Here is a 22,839-nt window from a genome sequence, read left to right as displayed (position 1 = left end):
GTACTGAGATTCCTTCACCAGATATGATATGACCTAAGTAATGAATCTTTTTTCTGAAAGAAAGAATAATTGGATAACTTTCCATAGAACTGGTGTTTTCTGACGCAGGATAATACTATCCATAAATGGTCTTCATGCTCTTTTTCATTCTTGTAGTAGATGAGAATATCATCTAAGAAAACTTGTACAAATTGATTAAGATATTTGCGGAAAACGCTGTTCATAAGGTTCATGAATACTAATGGTGCATTAGTCAATCCAAATGGTACCATAGTAAATTAATAATGCCCAAAGCGTGTTCGGAATGCAGTCTTAGAAATATCGCTTTCCGAAATTCTTCGCTGATGATAGTCTGATCGTAGATCAATTTTTAGAAATACAGTAGCTCTTTTCATTTGGTCGAAGAGGTTATCAATTCGAGGCATTGGATACCAATTTTTTATTGTAGCTCGATTCAAGTCTCGGTAATCTATGCATAATCGTAAGGAACCATCTTTTTTCTTTACAAAAATTACAGGAGCACCCCAAGGTGATATACTGGGTCGAATGTGTCCTATATCCAATAGTTCCTTCAATTGAATATGCAATTCTTGAAGTTTTGGTGCTGTCATTCTATAAGGTGTTTTAGAGATTGGTTGAATACTAGGTTTCAATTCTATTGTAAGATCTAGCTCTCTTTCGAGGGGAAATCCTGGTAGTTCCTTTGGAAATACATTCGGAAATTCAGCTAACACTGGATATTGTTCTAAAGATGGTCCTTTTTCTTTGCTTACTTCTTGAACTGCATATGCTTGACAACCTTTCCTTCAGCAACGCTTTATTTGCATTGCTGATATGCAGCGTAAAGATACTTTTCTCTGGATATCCTGAATTTGGATCGTCTCTCCTTTATTATTTATACCGAGAATTCTTTTCCCATAACAGTCTACCCAAGCTTGATGAGCTTCTAACCAATCCATACCTATGATGAGATCATAAGTTCTTAGGGCTGTGACATAAACTTTTAATTTAGTTGAACAGACGCCTAGATCAATTTTGCATTCTTCCACACTTAAGTCTATGGATTAGAGTTCTCCTGAGGCCATTTCTACCTGTCTGAAATTATTTTTTTTGCGAGCTGCCAACCCACATTTATTTAATGCATATGACGAAATGAAATTATCTGTGGCACCAATATCAAATAAGATTTTGAATTTTATACAATTAATAATACCTGAGGATTCCACTACAGTGGATTGATGTGCTGCTTGATTGTTGTTGACCACTGCATGGATTCTATGATTGCCTTGGGTATTTGGTATTGGTTCTTTTCCTGCCCTATGCAATATACTTGATGAAGCTTCTGGACAACCACGTTGAAAATGCGGTCCTCCACATCCCCAACAATTAACCTAGGTCGGTCCTCTTGAATCATATTGTGAGTTTCTAGATAAAGAGCTTTGTCCTCTTATGCCACTTCCTCTCGCATTTCTTCCTTTATTAACAGTTCCATGAGATTTCCATGGACTTGTGTTTGATGATTCAACGGCTATAGTATTAACTGCCATGGGAGCTCTTGCTCCTACTCCTCTTGGGGTAAATCTATTACCATAAGGTGGTGGTCTTGAGCTACTTCCCCTGAAGAAGTTTCGAGGAGTCTTTCCTGGAAACCCTAATTGTAGAGGTTTTGTTGGTCCGAAATCTTTTTTTATTCCTAGATGCTCTTCTGCAAAAAAATAGATCCTTCTAAAATTGATGTGATTGTAAAGTGGCCTAAACCCACCAATATTACAGAGGTTTATAGCTTTTTGGGTGCAGTACAATACTAGAGAAGGTTCATTGCCAACTTCTCCGTCATTGCATCCCCTTTGCATGCATCGACAAGTGTGAAGCAACCTTCAGTGGGGAGGAACGTAGTAGAAAGTCTTTGATACACTGAAAGAGAAGATCAATACTGCACCAGTTTTGGCCCTCCCTGACCTCCAACAGCCTTTTGAGGTTGAGACAGATGCCAATGGATATGCCATGGGAGCAGTATTGATGCAGTAGAGGAAACCTGTATGTTACCATTCAGGAACATTCTCCCAAGCTGTTGTGAACTATCCCACATATGATAAGGAGTTGTATGTCTTGGTCCAAAGCATGAAGCAGTGGAAGAACTATTTGATTGGCAAGGAGACCATCATTCACACAGATCACTAGCCCTTGTAGTACCTCCAGTCGCAGACCAACCTTCAACAAGCACGTCATTTCAGATGGATGGGATTCCTCTAGTAGTTTCGCTTGATAATAAAATACAAGAAGGGCTCCAACAACAAGGAGGCAGATATGCTTTCTTGCCTTCCTATTTTTGCATCTATAGTTTTGCAAAATGTTCCTTTATGTTTTGAAAGTTATGCTGAACAGTATGTTGATGATGATGATTTTAAGGAGATTTATGTAACGCTGACTCATGGATTGCAGGTGCATAATTACCGTTTGCAGGGAAAGTTGTTATACCACTTTAGAAAACTTTGTATCCCCACCAATGAGAGAATACATGTAATTAGGGAGGCACATACCTCTCTTGTGTTAGGTCATTTTGGTGTAGGGAAAACTTTGTGTCATTTGCAGAGGTTGTGTTATTGGCCTCGCATGAAAAATATTGTGACTCGATATGTAAAGGGATGTGTGTTGTGTTCAGTTAGCAAGCCCACTAATAGAAAATTGGGGCTCTACACACCACTCCCTGTTCCGAGTCATCCATGGGAAAGTGTGTCAATGGATTTTGTAGGTGGTTTGCCTTTGCTTAACAGAGGTCATGACTATTTGTATGTCATTGTGGATCAATTTAGCAAAATGTGTGTCTTAATGCCTTGTAAAAAGCAGGTCACTATAGAGCAGACTACTCATCTCTTCTTCCAATTTGTATGGGTCCACTTTGGGTTGCCCACATCCATTGTGTCTGATCGAGACTCTTGCTTTCTTGGAGAGTTTTGGACGAGTTTGTGGAGAATGATGGACACCAAGTTGAAGAGGAGCATGACATTTCATCCGCAAACCAACGGACAAATAGAGGTTGTCAACTGCATAGTGATACATTTACTCCGAGGCTATTGTGGCAAGCATCCCAAGTTGTGGGACGAGCAACTTCCTTATGTGAAACATGCATACAACCGGGCAATGCATTCATCCACTCAGAGCTCACCATTCGAGACATGCTTTGGTTATTTGCCAAAGGATCCCTTAGACATGGTCTTTGGGAGAGATGAAGATTCCAGTGGGAAAGATGACAGGGACAAAGCATGGAATTTCATTTAGTGAATTTAGATGATTCACCAGGCAGTGCAGGAGCAGTTGGAGAAAAGTCAAGCTCAATACAAAGCTCAACATGACAAGCATTGAGTTGATCACCAATTCCAGGTTGGAGACAAAGTGTGGCTCCACATCAACAAGGATAGAATGAAAGGGGAAGGAAAGAAGTTGAGACCAATCCGATATGGCCCATTCACCATATTAGAAAAGATTGGAGACAATGCTTTTTGTCTCAATTTGCTAGCATACATGCAAATGTACTCAGTGGTAAACGTTGAAAACTTAGAGCTTTATGAGCCTCCATTGATCATGGACACCGAAGAGGTTGGATAGGTTCCTACAGTGTACGATTTTGCACTTGAATACTTGGACAAGCTATCGGAGGACATCATTCTTGAAAGGAAGACCAAGACTTCATACCTTCGTATTGGTTTCAAAGGAATGCATTCAAGTAAGACCCGATGTATTGAAAAGGAAAAAGTGAGGGAGCAGTTCCCTCTTTTTCCAATTGACTGATAAAGCTTTTGGCAACCCAAAAGCTCATTAGTGGGGACGAATGATCCAGGTGGCTCCAGAAATAGAAATGGCCTTGAAGAGGATCAAAAATCAAAGCCATCGGATTAAAATGAAACCAGGACTAGATCGTAGTGTTTGGTTCCCTGATTCCAATGGTGTGAATGTCACTCAAATCCGAGTTCGTATGCTCAAGATATAGTTGGTCAAAGTTCTAGTCAAACTAGGCCAATTGGTAGTCACTAACGAGGCAACAATTTGGCGAAGGGACGGCGCACGGGAAATGATGGTCGGAAAGGGTGAATTTTTCGCCTCTTTAATTTGCCCAGTGACCCTTAAAAACCGCCGTTGAAATTTAAAGTAATATGTTCTAAAAAAATAAAAAAATAAAAATATGTTAAAGGCTGGTTGGCCGATGGTCAAACCCGGTCAACTGGGCCCAACCGTGTCACACTACATATAAGAGTCGTTTCAATGACGTTACCATGTAAGGTGAGATCGGTGGGATTCGAACCCGCATGACTTGGTGGGGCTGGCCCACCAAATGGGTGGTCTCGTATTCAAACCAACGCTGAAACCACCAAACGAATTGCTGCTTAATAAAAACAACAAACGCGCCATAACATGGGTTTTGTGGGGTTGGACCCCGAAACTGTTGAGAAATCTAGGGCATTAGCATTAGGTGATTTTTCTTCCTTTAGTGACTGCTTGTGAATGCTTTTTACTTGTTTAGATTAGGATCTTCATGATGTTAGATTATTAGTGTTCTTCATCAAACTGTAACCAATGCATGAACATAAATTGACAAGAGACACAACATGTAGGCTATAAGTGAGTGCCAAAAATTCTCACTCGTTGAGAGGAAAACCCACACAAATTCTTATTATAGAGATTCCAATTGACAAGCACCAAGACCAAGACTCTTGACCTAGTAGCCACTCCAAGGCCAAGCCATAGGTCCTCTTGACTGTCTTCTCTTCTATTGACTCTTCTTCTTCTTTGATCTTCTGAGCATTGAGACATTGACATCACTGAGATCTCATCTAGATCTCTTCTCGTGTGACCTTCTTACTGTCATCATCAATGAACTGTGGTTGTACCAAACTATTATGGCTTCAAGACTGTATCTCTGATCCAGGACAGAGAGACCATTGAACTTGTCTTTGTATCTTTGATCCGAACTTCCTTACTGTGGTTAGCCTAGAAGATATCCTTGCTATCTCTTCCTTCTCTATCCGAGTTTCATCTTCTATACTAAACTATGGCATCCGAACTATACTGAAGAGGGATCCAAATTCCCTTTACCACAGAATTGTAGCCTTCTTCACAGAGTAGGATACTTGAGACAGAGGTGATCCAACTTTCCTTGCTGCCACTGTTCATTAGACTTCTTTGCTGCTTCTTTTATTAACTAACTTGTTGCTCCTTCCATTTGAGTTCATCTCTGTTCTAGAGATTCGAATTGATCTTTGTAAATACCCATCCAAAGAGAGATGCGAAAATCTGAACTGTGTTTTCTGCAATGACTCTAGCCTTTTATATATAGTCATTCGTCCATATAATGAGCTGACTTTAGTAGTTGAATAGATGTGTCACTTTGCATGAGCCAACATGAGTTATTACTTCATTTTGTAGGCCGACATCAAGAGAAGAGGATTGTGCTTGTCTTTGGAGGGCTTTCTAGACACTTAATTGATTCATATACATTTTACACATGGTCAAGAAGAGCTTTTCATACATGACATTAATTCTTTGACCTTAATGATAAATTCTAAGGCTCTCAATGAGAGCCATTTAAAATAAAATAACTTGCTCATGAAACCCATGAAGCAAGGCTTACAATAATACTTTTATTTTTCTTTATTAGATCATTTACAACAGTCACAATTACATGTCATTATGAAGACCAAACCTACTTACACTTTTCAACAAGAACCTCCCACGACTTGCGTGCATTAACATAGTACCGCCAACCAATGGGCCAACAGCCTGTCAGTTGTAAACTTCGCGACACCTTCATTACTTAAACCTTAAACAATTGCTCATTCGACGGGCGAAGAGTGGAGCGGAGGTCCATGCAGCGGAACCCTGAGAGGGGTATATTTTTTGATGCTGAGAAGATTCCTTTGGGGTCTAGAAGTGCCAGTGTCAGAAAGTGGTCAAGTTTATAGTCGTTTGACACGATTTTGCACCACAAATCCAATGTTGATGTCTGTTTCCGCATTTGAGCTTTACATTCTTCGTCCATGCTAGAATATGGATGTATAAGGGCCATTTATGTAAAGTTGATTGTAATTCATTTTTGCTGCCATTTAATGAAAGACGCCTCCCCACTTTGAGCAGGGCCTGGAGACGTAACCCACATTGGGTAAATTCCGTAATCAAATCGTTTGTGTGCATTTGATCTCATGGTTGCTTTATGATTTCCTCTTCTTTTCATGTGTTTAAGTTACTTGGTTACATGCTCTTTTATATGCAATTCCGTATGGATCCTTGAAGTTAAAAGATCTGGATCAATAACATTGTCAACAAGTATAAAAGTCTAGGGTAGTCGTTAGCCTCTCTTGTTAAGGTTTGCGAAGTTGCAATAGGCCTCCCTAAGATAGCGAAGTTTGAAAAACAGGGTTCCTTTGACTCCAGTTCTCGCAAAAGGACTAGGCACTGGTCTCGATCCTTGGTGACCTCCCTAAATCACTTTTCTTTCAACTTTTCCTATTTTTGTGCCCTAACCCAAATAGCCTCCTAGGGCCTAGTGTGAAATGCATTGGGCTGGCCTAAATCAAGAGCGAGTTGGTCTATAGCTGCACTGGGGTGCCCTCCTAATGTCCACAAAGTTTGAGGCATTTTCCACGGTTAAATTTGGAGAAAACCTAAGCCCTAGCTCCAACATCATTTATGCTCCTAGGTTGCTTTGGTTAGTGGCTCTCAAGGGGTCATTTACACTTAAAACTCAAAGGAGGTTCCTCTTTCATTGACCTTTATCCTCATCCTTGCTTGATAAAGTTATATTGTTGATGATCATCTTGAAACCTAGGCCTTGCTTGGATCCCCTAGGTTTCTCTTGTGGTCCCAAACCTTTGCATGCCTATTATCTCACAAACCTTAAGAGAGGTCCTACGATTTTTCTAGGAATCCTTGATCTAGGTACATTCCTTGCGTTGAATACCCTTTAACCTTGGTCTAGGCCTCCTATTAATTAGCCTTTCTTGGAAAACCCTTCTCTTGCTTTTAAAATAAGTAAGCCATGATTTGAGCCTCTCGCATGAATGGGCTTGGAAATCACATGGCACATTGTTATTGATGCTGTCATTCTAGTGATTTCCTTAATACCATGACTCATCCCATCAGTGAAAGTCTATAAAGAGCAGGGGACATTGATTGAGATGACAGTGGATTCTTGTCCCATTGTTGTCACTTGGTCTAGTAGTAGTCCCTCTAGAACCCTCTTAGGACCCCTGCTAGATTGTGTGGTAACAGGTACATCCACCAAATGATAGGTGTCATGTGATGTGATGATGGAATGGAGTGGGGTAATAGGGAAGGCTCCAAGCCACATGCCATGGTACAAGGGAAGCTAGAATGAGGGAAGCCCACACCATGGGTATATGAATTTAGGAGGGAACAATCGTGGTACATGAGTTACCCTGACCTTTGTTTTTCCACCCTTCTTCATATGCCTTTTGCCTTTTATTGATTTTTCTTTCTTTTACTGCTCAGGTTTGTAGGGGATGAGAGCATGATGTGCATGATGAAGCAGTGATTACCCCTTCAAGGTAGGGTAGTTCATCACTCACTAAGGTTTGAGACAATCATGGGTTCCTTAATGATGCAGGGGGTACTCATAGGGGCCCTCGCAACCAAGGTGATGGCCATAATGATAGGGGGTAGAGCTCATTGTTGGCTTTTGCCCACACACTAAATTTTTGTCCTAGTTATCTTTTGCATTTTGTGGTACATTTCCTGTTGTAAGTGGCCAAATTATGCTTTTAACTTTCTTTTTCGCTGCATCAACCTTCGGGGCATCGTTTTAGGCCCAACTCAAAGTGTGGACAAGGGGTGGGGGAGGTTAACACCTTGTGGACCCAATTGACAAATGTGGACTTGGATGGGCAAAGTGTGAAAAGGGGTTATAATGAGCAAAGGGGAGTGAGATATATGGTGTCGAGAAGCAAGACCACACAACCTGAATTAGGGTTTTCCATGTAGTGCAATTCTTAAAGCTAGTAGCCAATAAAGGAGATCCCACAGGACTAGGATACGAGATTAACCCCTAGGTTCGGACAAGGGAACAAGAGAACAGTCTGAACCCATTTTTTCTGCCAAACCCCTCCACTAATCCATGTTCAAATGTGCCCAAGAAAAGCAAGCATAAACACCCAATTACATAATGAAAAGTCATACCTTCAGGGTTGGAAGGCCCATCTTCAAACATACGATCATAACAGATGGGCAAGGGCACACAATGGTTGGCTTAGGTGGCGGCGAATGGTGGCACGTTGAGCTATTTGGTGGCTGCAAGGGGCTACTAGTTGCCGACTGAAGACATCTCTAGGAGAAAATTTCTCCTACAAGGGTCACTCACTCGTGGTGGGTAACATCTAAATTTCTCGTATAAGGACCACCCACTAGTGGTGGGTAACTGAGTCTTGATCTTGTGAATACCTATTACCATCGAGAAACCTCAAAACCCTGGGTCTTGTGCCTTCTTTCCTAGGGTTTTTCTTAGAGAGCGGTTTACTTCTTTGAAGCCTTATACCTTTATTGAGCCTCTCTTCGAATGAGCTCTAGCTCCATCACCTTGAACCTTCAAACCTAAAATATTTGTTATAGGTGATCACAATCATACTGGGACTCCTCCCATTGGTTAAAGTCCATTAAGAGCGGGGGACCTTGGCTGTGGTGACGGTGGGCCATTGTCCCATTGTTGTCACTTAGTCTAGTAGTTGTCTTGTAGGTTTTCTCCCCTTCTGGACGTGCGAGATTTTGTGGTAACAGTACCAAGTTGAGCTACCATGGAGATGTTGAAGAGGGACATTGGGCTACTAATCGTTACTATTCAGAATCAGCAATCGTATAACTACATTGTGCACAGCTAACTCTCCCAATCTGTCACCATTAACACAGTCATCATGCACATCCTTCACATTTACAGTAGTCATATCCATGGTTGTCATTTATGGAGTGACCACATACATGTCATTTACACAGTTACCATATACATAATTATCTTTGATGATTCATCACATCAGCATATACATATTATTTACCCAGTCAACATTTACATACCTGTCATTTATGCAGTCATCATATATATCATTATCATTCACACAATCATCATATCACAATAACTCAACATTCAGAATCTTTATACAATCACCGTAGCCATCATTAATACAGTCTTTATATACATATTTTGTATTACAAGCTTACAATACACATACTCACACTATTAGTATTGAGATTCAACTGTCGGTATCTATGAGTTATACAAAGGCAATATCCTGTAAATGGGACAAGATTCGAAGGCAAATCATGATTTTGTCTCCTCATCTGAAAATGCAAGTGTTTGATCAAATGCTTGAGGAGATTGTCTGTCATGGCATATGGAAATGAATGAAGGGGTTAGGTCAACACTTGATACTATTATCTCCCACACACCACCATTATTACTTGTCAGTGTTGTCACACATTGATTCTTCCCATCAACTGTGAGTTCCCATCACACTCCCCACTCTCCATTCCATCATGAACAACCAAGATGTATTATGAGTGCTTCTTAACAAGCTTACCAGTAACCAATCATACAGAAATAAAATATTGTTTGGGACAGTTCTTTATTTTTAGCTGTTTTCCTTCCCACTTTCAGAGGTCTTAAATTTTTTTGTGATAAATTTCAACATGTTTTCAATTCCTAGAGCATCATTCAGTGTTGACATAATTCCTTTTGCTCTTCCCTGTTATTGAAGTGAAAAGAAAGTAACTAGAGAAATTTGAACATATTTTATTCAGTGTTTGACAAGATTTTTTCGATATTCCTTGTTATTGAAGTAAAAAGGGAAGAAATTACAGTAAGAGTAATCACATGATATCCTCTTTAATTTCAGAATTATTTTTCTGATTCGTGATTTGTCCTTGCAATAAACATTGGTTGTTATGGTTGTTTAAACTTTAAAGAGATGTTTTGAGATTTATATTTACTTGTGGATTTTGTTTATCTTGAAAGGGTGCATTTCTTGTCAATGTTGCTCGAGGAGGTCTCTTGGATTACGAAGCAGTCAAAGCTTCTCTTGAATGTGGTCACTTGGGAGGCTTGGGTACTGATGTTGCTTGGTTCGAACCATTTGATCCTGCAGACCCTATTATACAACATCCGAAATTCTTGATAACACCTCATGTTGCCGGAGTTACAGAAGTTTCTTATAGAAACATGGCCAAGGTCTTTCTCTCTCTCTCTCTTTTGTTCTCTTTCTCATTCAAACACACCCATGAATGCACACACAAACACACATTCTCTTACTTAAAAAGTATAAAATTTGTATGATAATTTGTTGGTCTAGAGTTGGGGTGGAGGAAGGGGCCCAATTATTAAAACTGGTTGTTGGCCTGTAACATGACTTAGGAAAGGCCTCCTGCCAAAACTTAGTAGAGACTATAATGGAGTTGAAATGTGGAGGTCTTGTTTTTAGATAAATACATTTTAAGAATGTTCATATACAGGCTAGACCACAAAGGAATATCTGCAATGCTTGTTTAATTAACTATTCCTTTGTATCGTGATCTTTCTTGGCACAATGAGAGAGGGGCCACGGATAAAGAATCTTTATTGTAGTTGACATTGTAGTAGTATAACTCCTTGTTTGGTAGCTTAATCATAGCAACTAGTCATGACTCATGAGTTTAGGAATATTGAGTTGTAAGGTGTCAATGCAAAGCTTTATTTACGACTAACCAGTTGAGGTAGTTCATTGAGTATTATAATCTATATTATAGTACAACCTAATGTGGGGCATTTCGAATCTCTTAAAAGGATGAGGAATCTTAACTTTATTGATCTAAGTGCTTGAATCAATAGTTCATTGAGTATTATAATCTATATTATATAGTGAAACCTAATTTGGGGTGTTTCCAATATCTTACAAGGATGTGGAATCTTAACTTAATTGATCCAAGTGCTCATAATAATTTGTTAAGGGCTTGTGCTATGAGCCTTGTACATCAACTAAGAAGGTTCCCAAGTCGTACAATAGGTGTTAATTGATGACATGGGTACTAGATTTGCAAAGTTTAACTTGTGTCTAGGATGTATGTATCTTAATTTTTTAACAACTATTATTATGTGGTTGTGATCAGTGTTGCAGTACTTGCGATAAAATCACGATTTTATTGTATAATCGTGGTTTTTTAAATCCAATGGTAATATCGCCCAATAAATACAACCTTTTTTTTCGGCTATTTTTTGGAAAAAATCACGATTCGATAGCAAAAAATCTCGGGCCATTACAACAACACGTTTATAAAACAAAAATCATGATTTTTTGAAATTCATTTGCACAGACAGTGGCACCCCGACAGCGACAGGGTTTTGGAGTGATCTCTTGGTCGTTTGGGAGCTGAATCTGCTGATTGGAGGAGAAAAACGGAGTGAGAGTTAAGGAGGAGACGAATTTTCTCCATCAAACTGGTATGGGCACCAAAATTTTGTGTTTTGTAACTTTGTTTTGTTTTGTTTTTTTAATATTTTTGGTTGGGTTTGGAATCTGGATAACCCATTGTTTATCAAAAGAATTCAATGGGTTATCAAATATTTTTGAATTGATTTGAATTTTGATGGGGTTTTTGTCATTTGATTTTTCATTTTGTTTGTTAAAATTTCTTAAATTGTCAAAAATTCCATGTGTTTTGTTATGTTACTCATGTATCTAATTTTTTTTTAGTTTTTGTAAATTGTAATCCTCATTTTGCCATAGGTTCACCGAATCACCATTCAACTTCAAAGTTCAAAGTTCAAAGTCAAACATGCCAAGGAAAGTGGACCCTCTGTGGGAATTTGGTGAACTTGATGGAGGGATTGATAGAATAAACTTGTCTTGCAAGTTGTGTGGGCAGCATATGTCAAGGGGGGTTTACAGATTGAAGTATCACCTTGCACAAATCCCTGGATTTGATGTAGGGCCTTGCATAAATACAAATCCTGAAATCATTCGAAAAGCCATGAGATCATTGGAAAATTTAGAGCACAATAGAGAGGCCAAAGCAGAAATGAAGAAGCAACTGACGAAGTCTCAGGTGAATAAGGAAGTGGCACTAGTTCTACTTTAGCAACAACCAACCCAGTAGCTGCCTCATCAGTTTTTGTTCCTAGAACTACGCTTGGTTCACAGCTATCTATCACTTCAATGCTTAAAAAAACTGAAGAAGAACAAGTTGACAAGTTGTTGGCCAAATTTCTCCTTTGGAGTGATATTCCTTTCAGCGTAAGGAATAATCTATTTTTCCAGTCTGCTATTGATGCTATTGCAACTGTTGGCCCAGGGTACAAAATCCCTTCCTATGGTGACTTTAGAGGCCGGATTCTTCAAAATGAAAAAGTTCACTGCACCAAAAGATTAGAGGAGTTTAGGGAATCATGGGCACAAACAGGATGCACTGTGATGTCAGATGGTTGGACTGACCAAAAGGGGAGAACCCTTATAAACTTCTTGGTTAGTTGTCCCAAGGGGACTATGTTTATGAAATCTGTTGATGCATCTGCACATATCAAAGATGCAAAAACTTTATGTGATTTGTTGGATGTGTTTATTTTGGAGGTGAGTGCAGAACATGTTGTCCAAGTCATAACAAACAATACTGTAAATTATGTTGCTGTTGGCAAGATGCTTATGGAGAGGCATCCTACTTTATTTTGGACACCTTGTGCTGCACATTGTATTGATTTGATGTTGGAGGACATAGGGAAAATTTCATTTGTTAAAGATATTGTTGAGTCATAAAAAAGCATTACAAAATTTATATATAATCATACATCTATGCTTAGCTTGATGAGAAAATTCACCAACAACATAGAGTTGGTGCGCCCCGCCATTACACGGTTTGCCACTAGTTTCATATCTTTTCAATCCCTCTTGAATTCTGTGTGGGATGTGAAGAGAATGTTTCTTTCAGAGGAGTGGTGTGCTTTGACAATGAGCCACAAACCAGAGGGAGAGGCCATATGCAGACTAGTTTCATACCAGGAAGACTTCCTGGCGGGAGTGCAGGAGATGTGCACCGTTACTGAACCTTTGGTAAAGGTTCTTCGATTAGTTGATGGTGAGAAGCGCGCAATGGGCTATTTGTATGAAGCCATGGACATGGCGAAAGAATCCATTCGGGCTTACTATGATGATAAGGGAGATGGGGGGTTTCAGAGACAACTCCTCCTATGGGAAGTGATTGATGAACGATGGAACAACACACTCCATCGTCCTATTCATGCTGCAGGGATCTACCTGAATCTCGCATTTTCTTACCCATGTGGATTTGTATTTGATGCTGAGATCATGGATGGATTTTTAACCTGTGTTCAGAGGATGGTGCGATCTCCAATAGAACGTACAGAAATCTCCAAAGAAATTGAGACATACAGAATGGCAGGTGGCACATTTGGCTTTGACATGGCTGTCATTGATAGGACGACTAAAATGCCAGGTATTTTTTAGTTTGTTTCAAATTTCATTGTCTCTTCAAGTTCATAACTTCATACTTTGATTCAACTTTCAAATTTCATTTTTTTTCTTATGTTTATTTAAAATTTTATTTGTAATTTTGTTGTAGATGCATGGTGGAGAATGTATGGTGCCAGGGTACCCCTTCTGCAAAAGCTTGCTATTCGAGTCCTCAGCCAAACATGTAGCTCCTTAGGATGTGAGCGCAACTGGAGTGTATTTGAAAAAATACACAACAAGAAGCGCAATAGGTTAACATTTAAAATATTGCAAATTTCCAAATAACTTTTTGAGTTCATTAAACAATATTTCTTTTTATCATTATTATTTCATGATCTTTGTACAAGTTGGAGTCCCAGCGACTTAATGACATGGTCTACGTCTACTACAATATTCGATTGTGGGTGAGGCAACTTGAGAGGACACCTGATATGGAGGCCATCTCATTGGATGGGATTGACACCACTGCTGCATGGAGGGTTGAGGCCGAGAGGCCTCTCATGGAGTTTGCTAATGATTAGTTAGTGCAGGAGGTAGTGGAGGGGGAGGAGGAGGAGGAGGAGAAGGAGGAGGAGGTGGAGCAACAGCAGGAGGAGGAGGAGGAGGTGGTGACACCACCTACCCGGGCTACCCCTGCCAACAGTAGAGGACTTGGTCTACCTCCTATAGCTCCTAGTTTTTCAGCTTCTAGAGCACAACAGAGTCCACTGCCAACTCCACCGGCATCTACATCTAGAGGGAAAGGGAAAGCTATTGTATTTTCTCGCAAGAGAGGCAGAGGAAATCAATAGTATTAGTCTTTAGTTATTTGGTTCATTTCGTTGTATATGACATTATGACTCATGATATGACTCATGAGATACATTATTATATTTTTTGTTGATATTTTGAGGCTGAGTTGGGAGTCATGAGTCAGGACTTACTATTCAGGACATGATTCACTGTTATGTGTGATCATTGATGTAGCACTAGAAATGATATTAAACATCTTATATCTTAATTCTTTTATCATATTTATCTGTCAATGTATTTATTTTATGTTGTAGATGCTTTAGATATTAAAAAATTTGAAAAAAAATGAATATTTTTATATGTTACGATTTTTTCCCGATTTTAAAGATTTTTTCCAATTTTTTCCCCGCCGATAATATCCCGATAATGATTACTGCAACATTGGTTGTGATATCCATGAGAGTGGTTTGTTCCCAAGTCGTACAATAGGTGTCAATTGATGACATGGGTACTAGATTTGCAAAGTTTAACTTGTGTCTAGGATGTATGTATCCCAATTTTTTAACAACTATTATTATGTGGTTGTGATATCCATGAGAGTGGTTTGAGGTTTGTTGCGTCGAGAGGCGCATTCTACAGCCCATTATGAGGGTGATGTGTGACTCCGTTCATGCTCAATGTGGAGTTGACACATGTTCCTTTTAAAATAAAAATAAAATAATTCTAAATAAAAAAACAATACGAACATAAATGAATATACATATTTTGGTTAATTTTAATTAAAACTATTATAAAACATCAATAACTCCACTCTCAATGTGATTGCTTGGTTCGTTGTTGCAACAAGCAATGTGTGATTCTATCTATGCTCAACGTGGAGTTGACACATGTCCCTTTTAAAATAAAAGTAAAATATTTTCTAAATAAAGAAAAGAAAAGAAAACAAAAGACATTGTTGGCTATAATAAAAAACAAAAATGAATATATGTGGTTTGTATGAAGGAGATGTGGTAAAAATATCACTCTCTCTCAGCCATTAATAACATAATCTCTAAAATAACTAATAATAAAAAAAACTTATATTTTCACTTTTGAGTGTGGACAAGATGTATAATTCTTATACTCTTTGAAAATATTTTAATACTAACATTTAAATAGACTATTTAAATATCCATCCTAACTAATCTATTTGAAGATCAAATTGATATACATAGAGTATGAAAGAATTTTTTTTTATCTTAGTGTTAACCATAATAAAATATTTCAATGTATGAAGAAAAGAAGTAATTAAAAGGAACAAAATTCAATTATTTCCTAATAAAACTAATAAGAAAAAAATTTGTAATTCTTTAGATTTTTAATCTAAAATTAGTATTGGACATTAAAAAATATAACTAGTAATAAAACAAATTCAATGTGAATCATAGATAAATTATTCCAATGACATGTTATATATGTTATATATATGTATTGTTAAATAAGAATAACTATGTATATACTATATAAAAGAAAGAAATAAAATCGTAAAATCATATCGTTAAAACATTTTAAGCAGTTTCATTATTCTACATTTTTACCTTTCTTAATGTATATCTTTTTGGTCAATTTTGTATGAAATCTAGCAATGAAAACTTAAATTGTGTATTTTACACAATCCAAGTGGTTAAAAGGATTTTCTATAATCTTCCTAAGTAGGAATATGAGTGATATAAAGCAAATAAAACTGTGCAGCAGAATATAAAAATGAAATACACATTAAACACCCATGGAAATGTTGCAAACAAGGCACTACTGAGCCATATTATTAGAATTCTGCGAGCAAAATACAATATATATCGGAATGGTGCACCTAGGCTTGTCCTAATGGACAAGCTTGACAAAACGCAGGTGAGAAAATGTTGAACTGAAGGCCGCTACAACTGCTGCACCAAACTAAACTGCGCTGCCCCAAAAACTGCTTTGTTTGCTGACTTCGAAGGGTTGGAATCATTGCTTCCCATGCTCAGAAAATTATGAGATTTCAGCTCCTTGCTCCTTGGCCTAAACCCAGAAAAACCCACGAAGGAATTGGCCAAATGTTGACCTTAGAATTTTGGCCCAAATTCCCCTTAGCTCCTCTCGCTGTTGGCTGAGTTGGGACCCCTAATTGACGCTGTTGACCTCTACTGGTCAACTACCCATGCAGTACCCCCCCCTTTTTGCTGGCAAAAAGGGGTAGCACCTGATCAGCATGTCCGTGCCATCCTGCCATCATCAGCAACTTGATCTTTTTGATTGTAAACCCAGTCTACATGTATTAATTGTAAATAATCTTAGCAGACATGAGTCATGTATGTAATTTGCGTAACTTTCTGATGATAATCTACGTCCCGGAAGGTTTTTCGTCTCACCGATCCACGGATCGGCAGAGTTTTCCTTCAAACCTGACCCCAAAGCCGGGATGCATTTTGTCATTAGAACTTTAGGAGAATCCTAGTGTGTTGATATGCTAGATTATAGTTGTGTCGCAGAACTGGGTGATTTGTGAGGGTCTGTATTAAGTGAGTTTGTCCCCTTAAGATGTAAATTTGTAAAAGTCATCATGAAATGTGTCTTGAGGGTTGAAAATGTTTTAAATCCCCTCATGAGTCCTAAGTCCTAGGTCCTAGGTGATGTTTCCGAAGGCTTAGTTCGGTGATCCATAATAAAATGAATTAAAAAATTAAAAAATGAATAAAAATAATAAAATAATAATAAAAAATTAAAAAATAGAGCAAAAACCCTAACTAATAAAATAATAATATTTTAAGTGAATGCATTTTTTAATAATAAATCGACGGATGAGATCAAGAGATGTCTTGATCCTCATCAACGGTCGAGATCATTTCAGCATGGATCACTCGAACTAGCCGTTGGAGACATTTCCTTTAAGTAGGGTGCTAGGGGTCATTTTCAGATCATCTGATCTGTGAGTCTGTACTGAAAAAGCTCTCTTGTAATCTGATTTTCTGGTTAATAAAGAAGACTTTGGGGTCCAAATCTGGCTGGTGTTACTCTCTAGAATTGCTGTGAGATGTTTATTTTTCTGCATATTTCAGTTTTCAGCCGTTAATAATAGCTTGTTTTTTTCAGAGTATTGTGAGTACAGGTATCTTGGTCACTTGCTAGGGTTTGAATGTTGTAGGGTTTCTGGAATAATGGCAGGTATCTCCATTATTTCCTGAAAATCTAGCAGCATTCTCTCTCTCTTTGCTGATGGTTGCTTGAGATGTGCAGGAAAACCTTTCTGAAGGAAATTGTGGGCGTTTGGGGAAGTTCTAGGCTGAACCAGCAGACTCCCACAGGCTTTTCTTTGCAGAGCCCAGCTGATTTGCCCTAGGTCAATCATTTAAAGTTTATTTCGTATTTTGCATGAGAGATTTTTTTTGCTGTTCACAGCAGAATTCAAGTTTTTCTGATATTTCGAAAATATTACTGCTGTTATAGCTAAATTTGGCATTTCAGGGGCCATAATCTGTAAATTATTAGGCTGATTTAGGGTTTTAAATGTTTGTTTTATTCAGTTTTCACTAGGGTTCTTGTTTTCTTGTATTTGCAGGTATAGGGTTTTGAGAAATTCTTCAGGATTTCGGAGCTGGGAAGATTGAAAAATTTGTGATCTGGATTTTAAGCACTATCACTCTCATCCTCTTGCCACTTCTGCAATACTGCTTCAGGCCATACTTAATCCTTGCGTTGCATCTTCTCTTTGCCGCCATTACATTTGCATGCTTCAGTCACCCCTGCGTTCTTGTGCCGTCATCCATTTACTTCGCAACTACCGTGCACACCTGCAAACAACACAGGCTAGGCATCGAATTTTTTTTTATATAAGCCGGCAGCAGGGTGTGGCTATGCAGCGTGGAAAGGGTTCAACAACCTTTGACGTGATCTGATCAACAGATGTTCCATCGAACCTGCATCCCAAAATTTACGACCACCATCACTTGCGTTCTTCAGCGTGGGCATCAGAAAGACGTCTCTGCTTGGTTTTGATTCTATCTTTGCCATATACGCACCACCAGCTCAGCTGTTGATTCACGTATTTGTACCAAAATCCTCAAGTACGCGCAGTAGCAGGTCAAAATTCTTCATTTTTCAGAGCTTCAAGATTATCATCCGTCGGCTCAGGTGAATCTTTTATGTCTGCGTTAAAACGATTTTTTATTGCCATCGACTGTGTTGATTCTGTTGCTGCCGTCTGCATAGCAAGACGTTTCATGGCTTGAGCCCATCATCGCAGGTAAGATCGATTCATCGCTCAGGTAAATCCCAATCGATTTTCTCTGTCCGGATTTTCTTTCTCCTCTCGTTCAGCATCAAGGTTTACCCTTATCGTGGATCATTTGATTTAATTGAATTTTTGTGCCCCTTTTGACATCGCGTGGATCAGTTGAATCCCTGGTCGAAGGTTTATGCGTGATAGCGAAATCGAATTTTGTTTTGGGCATGCGTCGGGTCTTTTCATTGCTGGTTATACATAAGCCGTAGTCATATTTGCCTTATATGTGTTTTATTCCTTAGGGTTTTTTAGGTATAGTTCATCGTAGGTTAGTGAGTTGTAGTTCTCTAGGGTTTAGTTATAGGTTTGTGCTTTAATTTTTAGATTCGTTATTGTATTTTTAGTTTCATTTTATTATACGTAAGCATATGTATATTTCATGTATTAGTTTTGTTTTTTTATATTTAATTGGTGTCTAGATTTTAACTATTGTTAGATTTTAATTGTTTTAAATGTTAGACTTTGATAACTTTAGCTTTGTAATTCATTCTTTTAGTTAGATTTTATTTAAAAAATTTTAGGCTTAGGTTTAGTGTTTTAGATTTTAGTTTTAAATAGATTTTAAATTTTAAATTTTTAGATTTTTTAATTTTCTTTTTTTTTTTTATAATATTGAAAAATAAAAAAAATTAAAAAAGATTTAAAATTTTTTGAAAAAATATAAAAATTTTTTGTGGAAAATTCTCTTCGTGAGATCCAGTCATTTTCGGGAATTGTCGTATCTTTCATGCTGAAGATCTAAATTTTCAAGTCGAGATGCGAAATTGATATCTGGTTAATGGTTATGATTCATGGTGGTTTAAAGCATTCTTTTTTTTTTTTTTTTTGAAAATTCTAAATTGCTGGATATCGCTTTGGTCATTGTGATTTAGCTGATGATAGATGATTGCTGTTCATGGTCCATATTTCTATATCATTTAACAAGTAATCGTTCTAACCACAATCTCTTAAGGAACTGGTCTGCTAACTTAATCAAATCCATCGAGTGCTTTTTATATCGTATCTCGTGTCTCCCAACCAACTGGTCGACAGTTGGTCTCATCATCTCACAGGGACTACCCCCCTTAGCCGCGGGAGATAGGCTTAAACGGAGGGATCGGGGATCAGAGTGACAGCCCCCGGTCTGAGCGTTGTCGTGCCAATCCGCGCGACAACATTTTTTGGCGCCGTTGCCGGGGACACTTTGTTCTCGGTGTTTCAAACGACAATCATTCATCTTCTCATCTTTCTCATCTCTCAGTTGAGCTGGCAGATTCAATATTTTGGCATCTTTTCATCACATCTCAGCAGCGCCTCTTGGGTTTGTTTCCTGTTTGGGTGGCGACTCCACTTTCTCATTTTTTCCCAGACAAGAAGCTTTCCTCATATCTGCTTGTGGTTACTTTTTGGATCCTAGAATCAGATTCATTGTTCAAGTGGCGATTCCACTTCTTTCATCTTTTGATTTTCTTGAGCAGAAATCTCTTTCTATCATCCATTTGATCCCTTACTGTTCATCATGGATTATTCATGTAAACCATGTCATTTTACTGATGATCTCCATGATATTCCGAAAGAGGCCATTGCTAAATTATTTAAGTTCTCGGGTGGTGATTCGGTCGTTGTTAGACATCATTTAAACATGTTTACTTGTGTAATGATCATATATTGTAGACTTCCTCAATATAATCATGAAGATTTCAAGATGCGTCTATTTGTCCATTCTTTAGAGGGTGATGCCTTGAATTGGTTTAATAATTTTCCTAATGATTTTTTCACTTCTTTACAAGACATTCTCAATGCTTTTAAAGATAGATATGATAGTCCAAACAGCTTGCCTTCTACCTCTAAAATTGTGCAAAAGGAAGAAAGTAATCATATTAAAGGTCAAGCTGTTGAAGAAAGATTTCAAGATCAAAATGTGTCATCCACCAGTACTAATGTAGATCAAGTTCATGATAGTGAAAAATCAGGGACAAATGACAACGAAAAGGAAGAGCAAAAGCAAATTATACAAGATCTAATGGAGGCTAATCAAACTAATCTTATCAATGATGTTAAAACTTTACGCACCCATCTGGAAAAACGTAATAAGGAGATTGAGGACACGCAAAATCAGCATGCTAAGGAAATTGAGGCCATGAAAACTAAACATGAAACATAAATTGGAAACATGCAAGCGAATCATGAAGAAGAAATAAATTCCATGCAGCATTGCTTGATGAACATAAAGGAAGAAAATGTTAAAGTAATAAAAGACATGGAAGAACATCATGCCAGACAAATTAGTGCTATAAGGGTTGAACACTCTAGACAGATGGATGCCATTAGAATACAGGTTCAAAAGTTTCAGCAATTGGAAAATGAAAGAAACCAGATAACATCAATAGATCAAGAGCCTTCTCATTTGTTGCAACAAGCTCCATCTTATTATGAGGAGGTTATTAGTTCAGTTGAAAGATGGTTGATTGAAGATGGACTTAAGAATGATAAAGATCAGATGCGGGCTAAAGAAAGACATATCACGCATACTTCATCTGATAGTTTTGAGACAGAAAGTTCCAGATCATCAGTAATTCATCCTGCCAGAAAGAAAAAGCGCAAGAGAAAGAAAATGAGAAGAAGATTTGACGCATCAGACGGCCGCGAGCAGCTTGATTTTCGGATAGGAAAAAGTCCCACCATATGCAAAATTGGACATGGCACATCCGACAAGCAGCTGACAGATTTGCCTGAAAGCAGGCAAATGCTCAGTATGCACTATATTGAACACATCTGATGCCGTGGGGCATTTTTTGTATTGTATTTCTAACTCTAATCCTCGTCGTTTCAGCATTTCATTTCTGTTTTAGGATTAGATTTACTTTTCATGTTATTAGAAAGTTAATAAGTGAAGAGCTTTTATCTTTTCTGTGCTTAATGTATATGCTGATTTTTGGGATGGACGCTACTTATTTTTGTGTTGTATGGATGCAGATTCTGGATTCTCACATTCCTGCAAGCAGCAACGTGTCCCCAAGTAGAGCCAGATGTTGACCTCTACTGGTCAACTACCCATGCAGTACCCCCCCCTTTTTGCTGGCAAAAAGGGGCAGCACCTGATCAGCATGTCCGTGCCATCCTGCCATCATCAGCAACTTGATCTTTTTGATTGTAAACCCAGTCTGCATGTATTAATTGTAAATAATCTTAGCAGACATGAGTCATGTATGTAATTTGCCTAACTTTCTGATGATAATCTACGTCCCGGAAGGTTTTTCGTCTCACCGATCCACGGATCGGCAGAGTTTTCCTTCAAACCTGACCCCAAAGCCGGGATGCATTTTGTCATTAGAACTTTAGGAGAATCCTAGTGTGTTGATATGCTAGATTATAGTTGTGTCGCAGAACTGGGTGATTTGTGAGGGTCTGTATTAAGTGAGTTTGTCCCCTTAAGATGTAAATTTGTAAAAGTCATCATGAAATGTGTCTTGAGGGTTGAAAATGTTTTAAATCCCCTCATGAGTCCTAAGTCCTAGGTCCTAGGTGATGTTTCCGAAGGCTTAGTTCGGTGATCCATAATAAAATGAATTAAAAAATTAAAAAATGAATAAAAGTAATAAAATAATAATAAAAAATTAAAAAATAGAGCAAAAACCCTAACTAATAAAATAATAATATTTTTAGTGAATGCATTTTTTAATAATAAATCGACGGATGAGATCAAGAGATGTCTTGATCCTCATCAACGGTCGAGATCATTTCAGCATGGATCACTCGAACTAGCCGTTGGAGACATTTCCTTTAAGTAGGGTGCTAGGGGTCATTTTCAGATCATCTGATCTGTGAGTCTGTACTGAAAAAGCTCTCTTGTAATCTGATTTTCTGGTTAATAAAGAAGACTTTGGGGTCCAAATCTGGCTGGTGTTACTCTCTGGAATTGCTGTGAGATGTTTATTTTTCTGCATATTTCAGTTTTCAGCCGTTAATAATAGCTTGTTTTCAGAGTATTGTGAGTACAGGTATCTTGCTCACTTGCTAGGGTTTGAATGTTGTAGGGTTTCTGGAATAATGGCAGGTATCTCCATTATTTCCTGAAAATCTAGCAGCATTCTCTCTCTCTTTGCTGATGGTTGCTTGAGATGTGCAGGAAAACCTTTCTGAAGGAAATTGTGGGCGTTTGGGGAAGTTCTAGGCTGAACCAGCCGACTCCCACAGGCTTTTCTTTGCAGAGCCCAGCTGATTTGCCCTGGGTCAATCATTTAAAGTTTATTTCGTATTTTGCATGAGAGATTTTTTTTGCTGTTCACAGCAGAATTCAAGTTTTTCTGATATTTCGAAAATATTACTGCTGTTATA

The 22,839-nt window shown here is 38.2% G+C and overlaps 1 protein-coding gene across 2 annotated transcripts in view; it reads left to right on the top strand.

The window, feature by feature from the left end:
* Positions 1–22,839, top strand: part of LOC149180990 (uncharacterized) — a 388,049-nt gene that overhangs the window by 265,739 nt on the left and 99,471 nt on the right. The window contains exons 8-9 of one of the 2 annotated variants that reach the window (XM_089416397.1): positions 10,010–10,222; positions 11,341–11,415. In XM_089416397.1, coding sequence (XP_089272523.1) covers positions 10,010–10,222; positions 11,341–11,400 — 273 coding nt within the window. In that variant the 3' untranslated portion in view covers positions 11,401–11,415. Of the gene's footprint in view, positions 1–10,009; positions 10,223–11,340; positions 11,416–22,839 lie in introns of those variants that run through there. The other variant, XM_089416396.1, reaches the window with a different exon arrangement.

The sequence above is a fragment of the Pinus tabuliformis genome, chromosome 3_2 (genome assembly GCF_031772625.1).
Source record: "Pinus tabuliformis cultivar Carrire ecotype Pingquan chromosome 3_2, CPIR1, whole genome shotgun sequence".
NCBI lineage: Eukaryota > Viridiplantae > Streptophyta > Pinopsida > Pinales > Pinaceae > Pinus > Pinus tabuliformis.
This window is presented reverse-complemented; position numbering and strand designations above follow the sequence as displayed.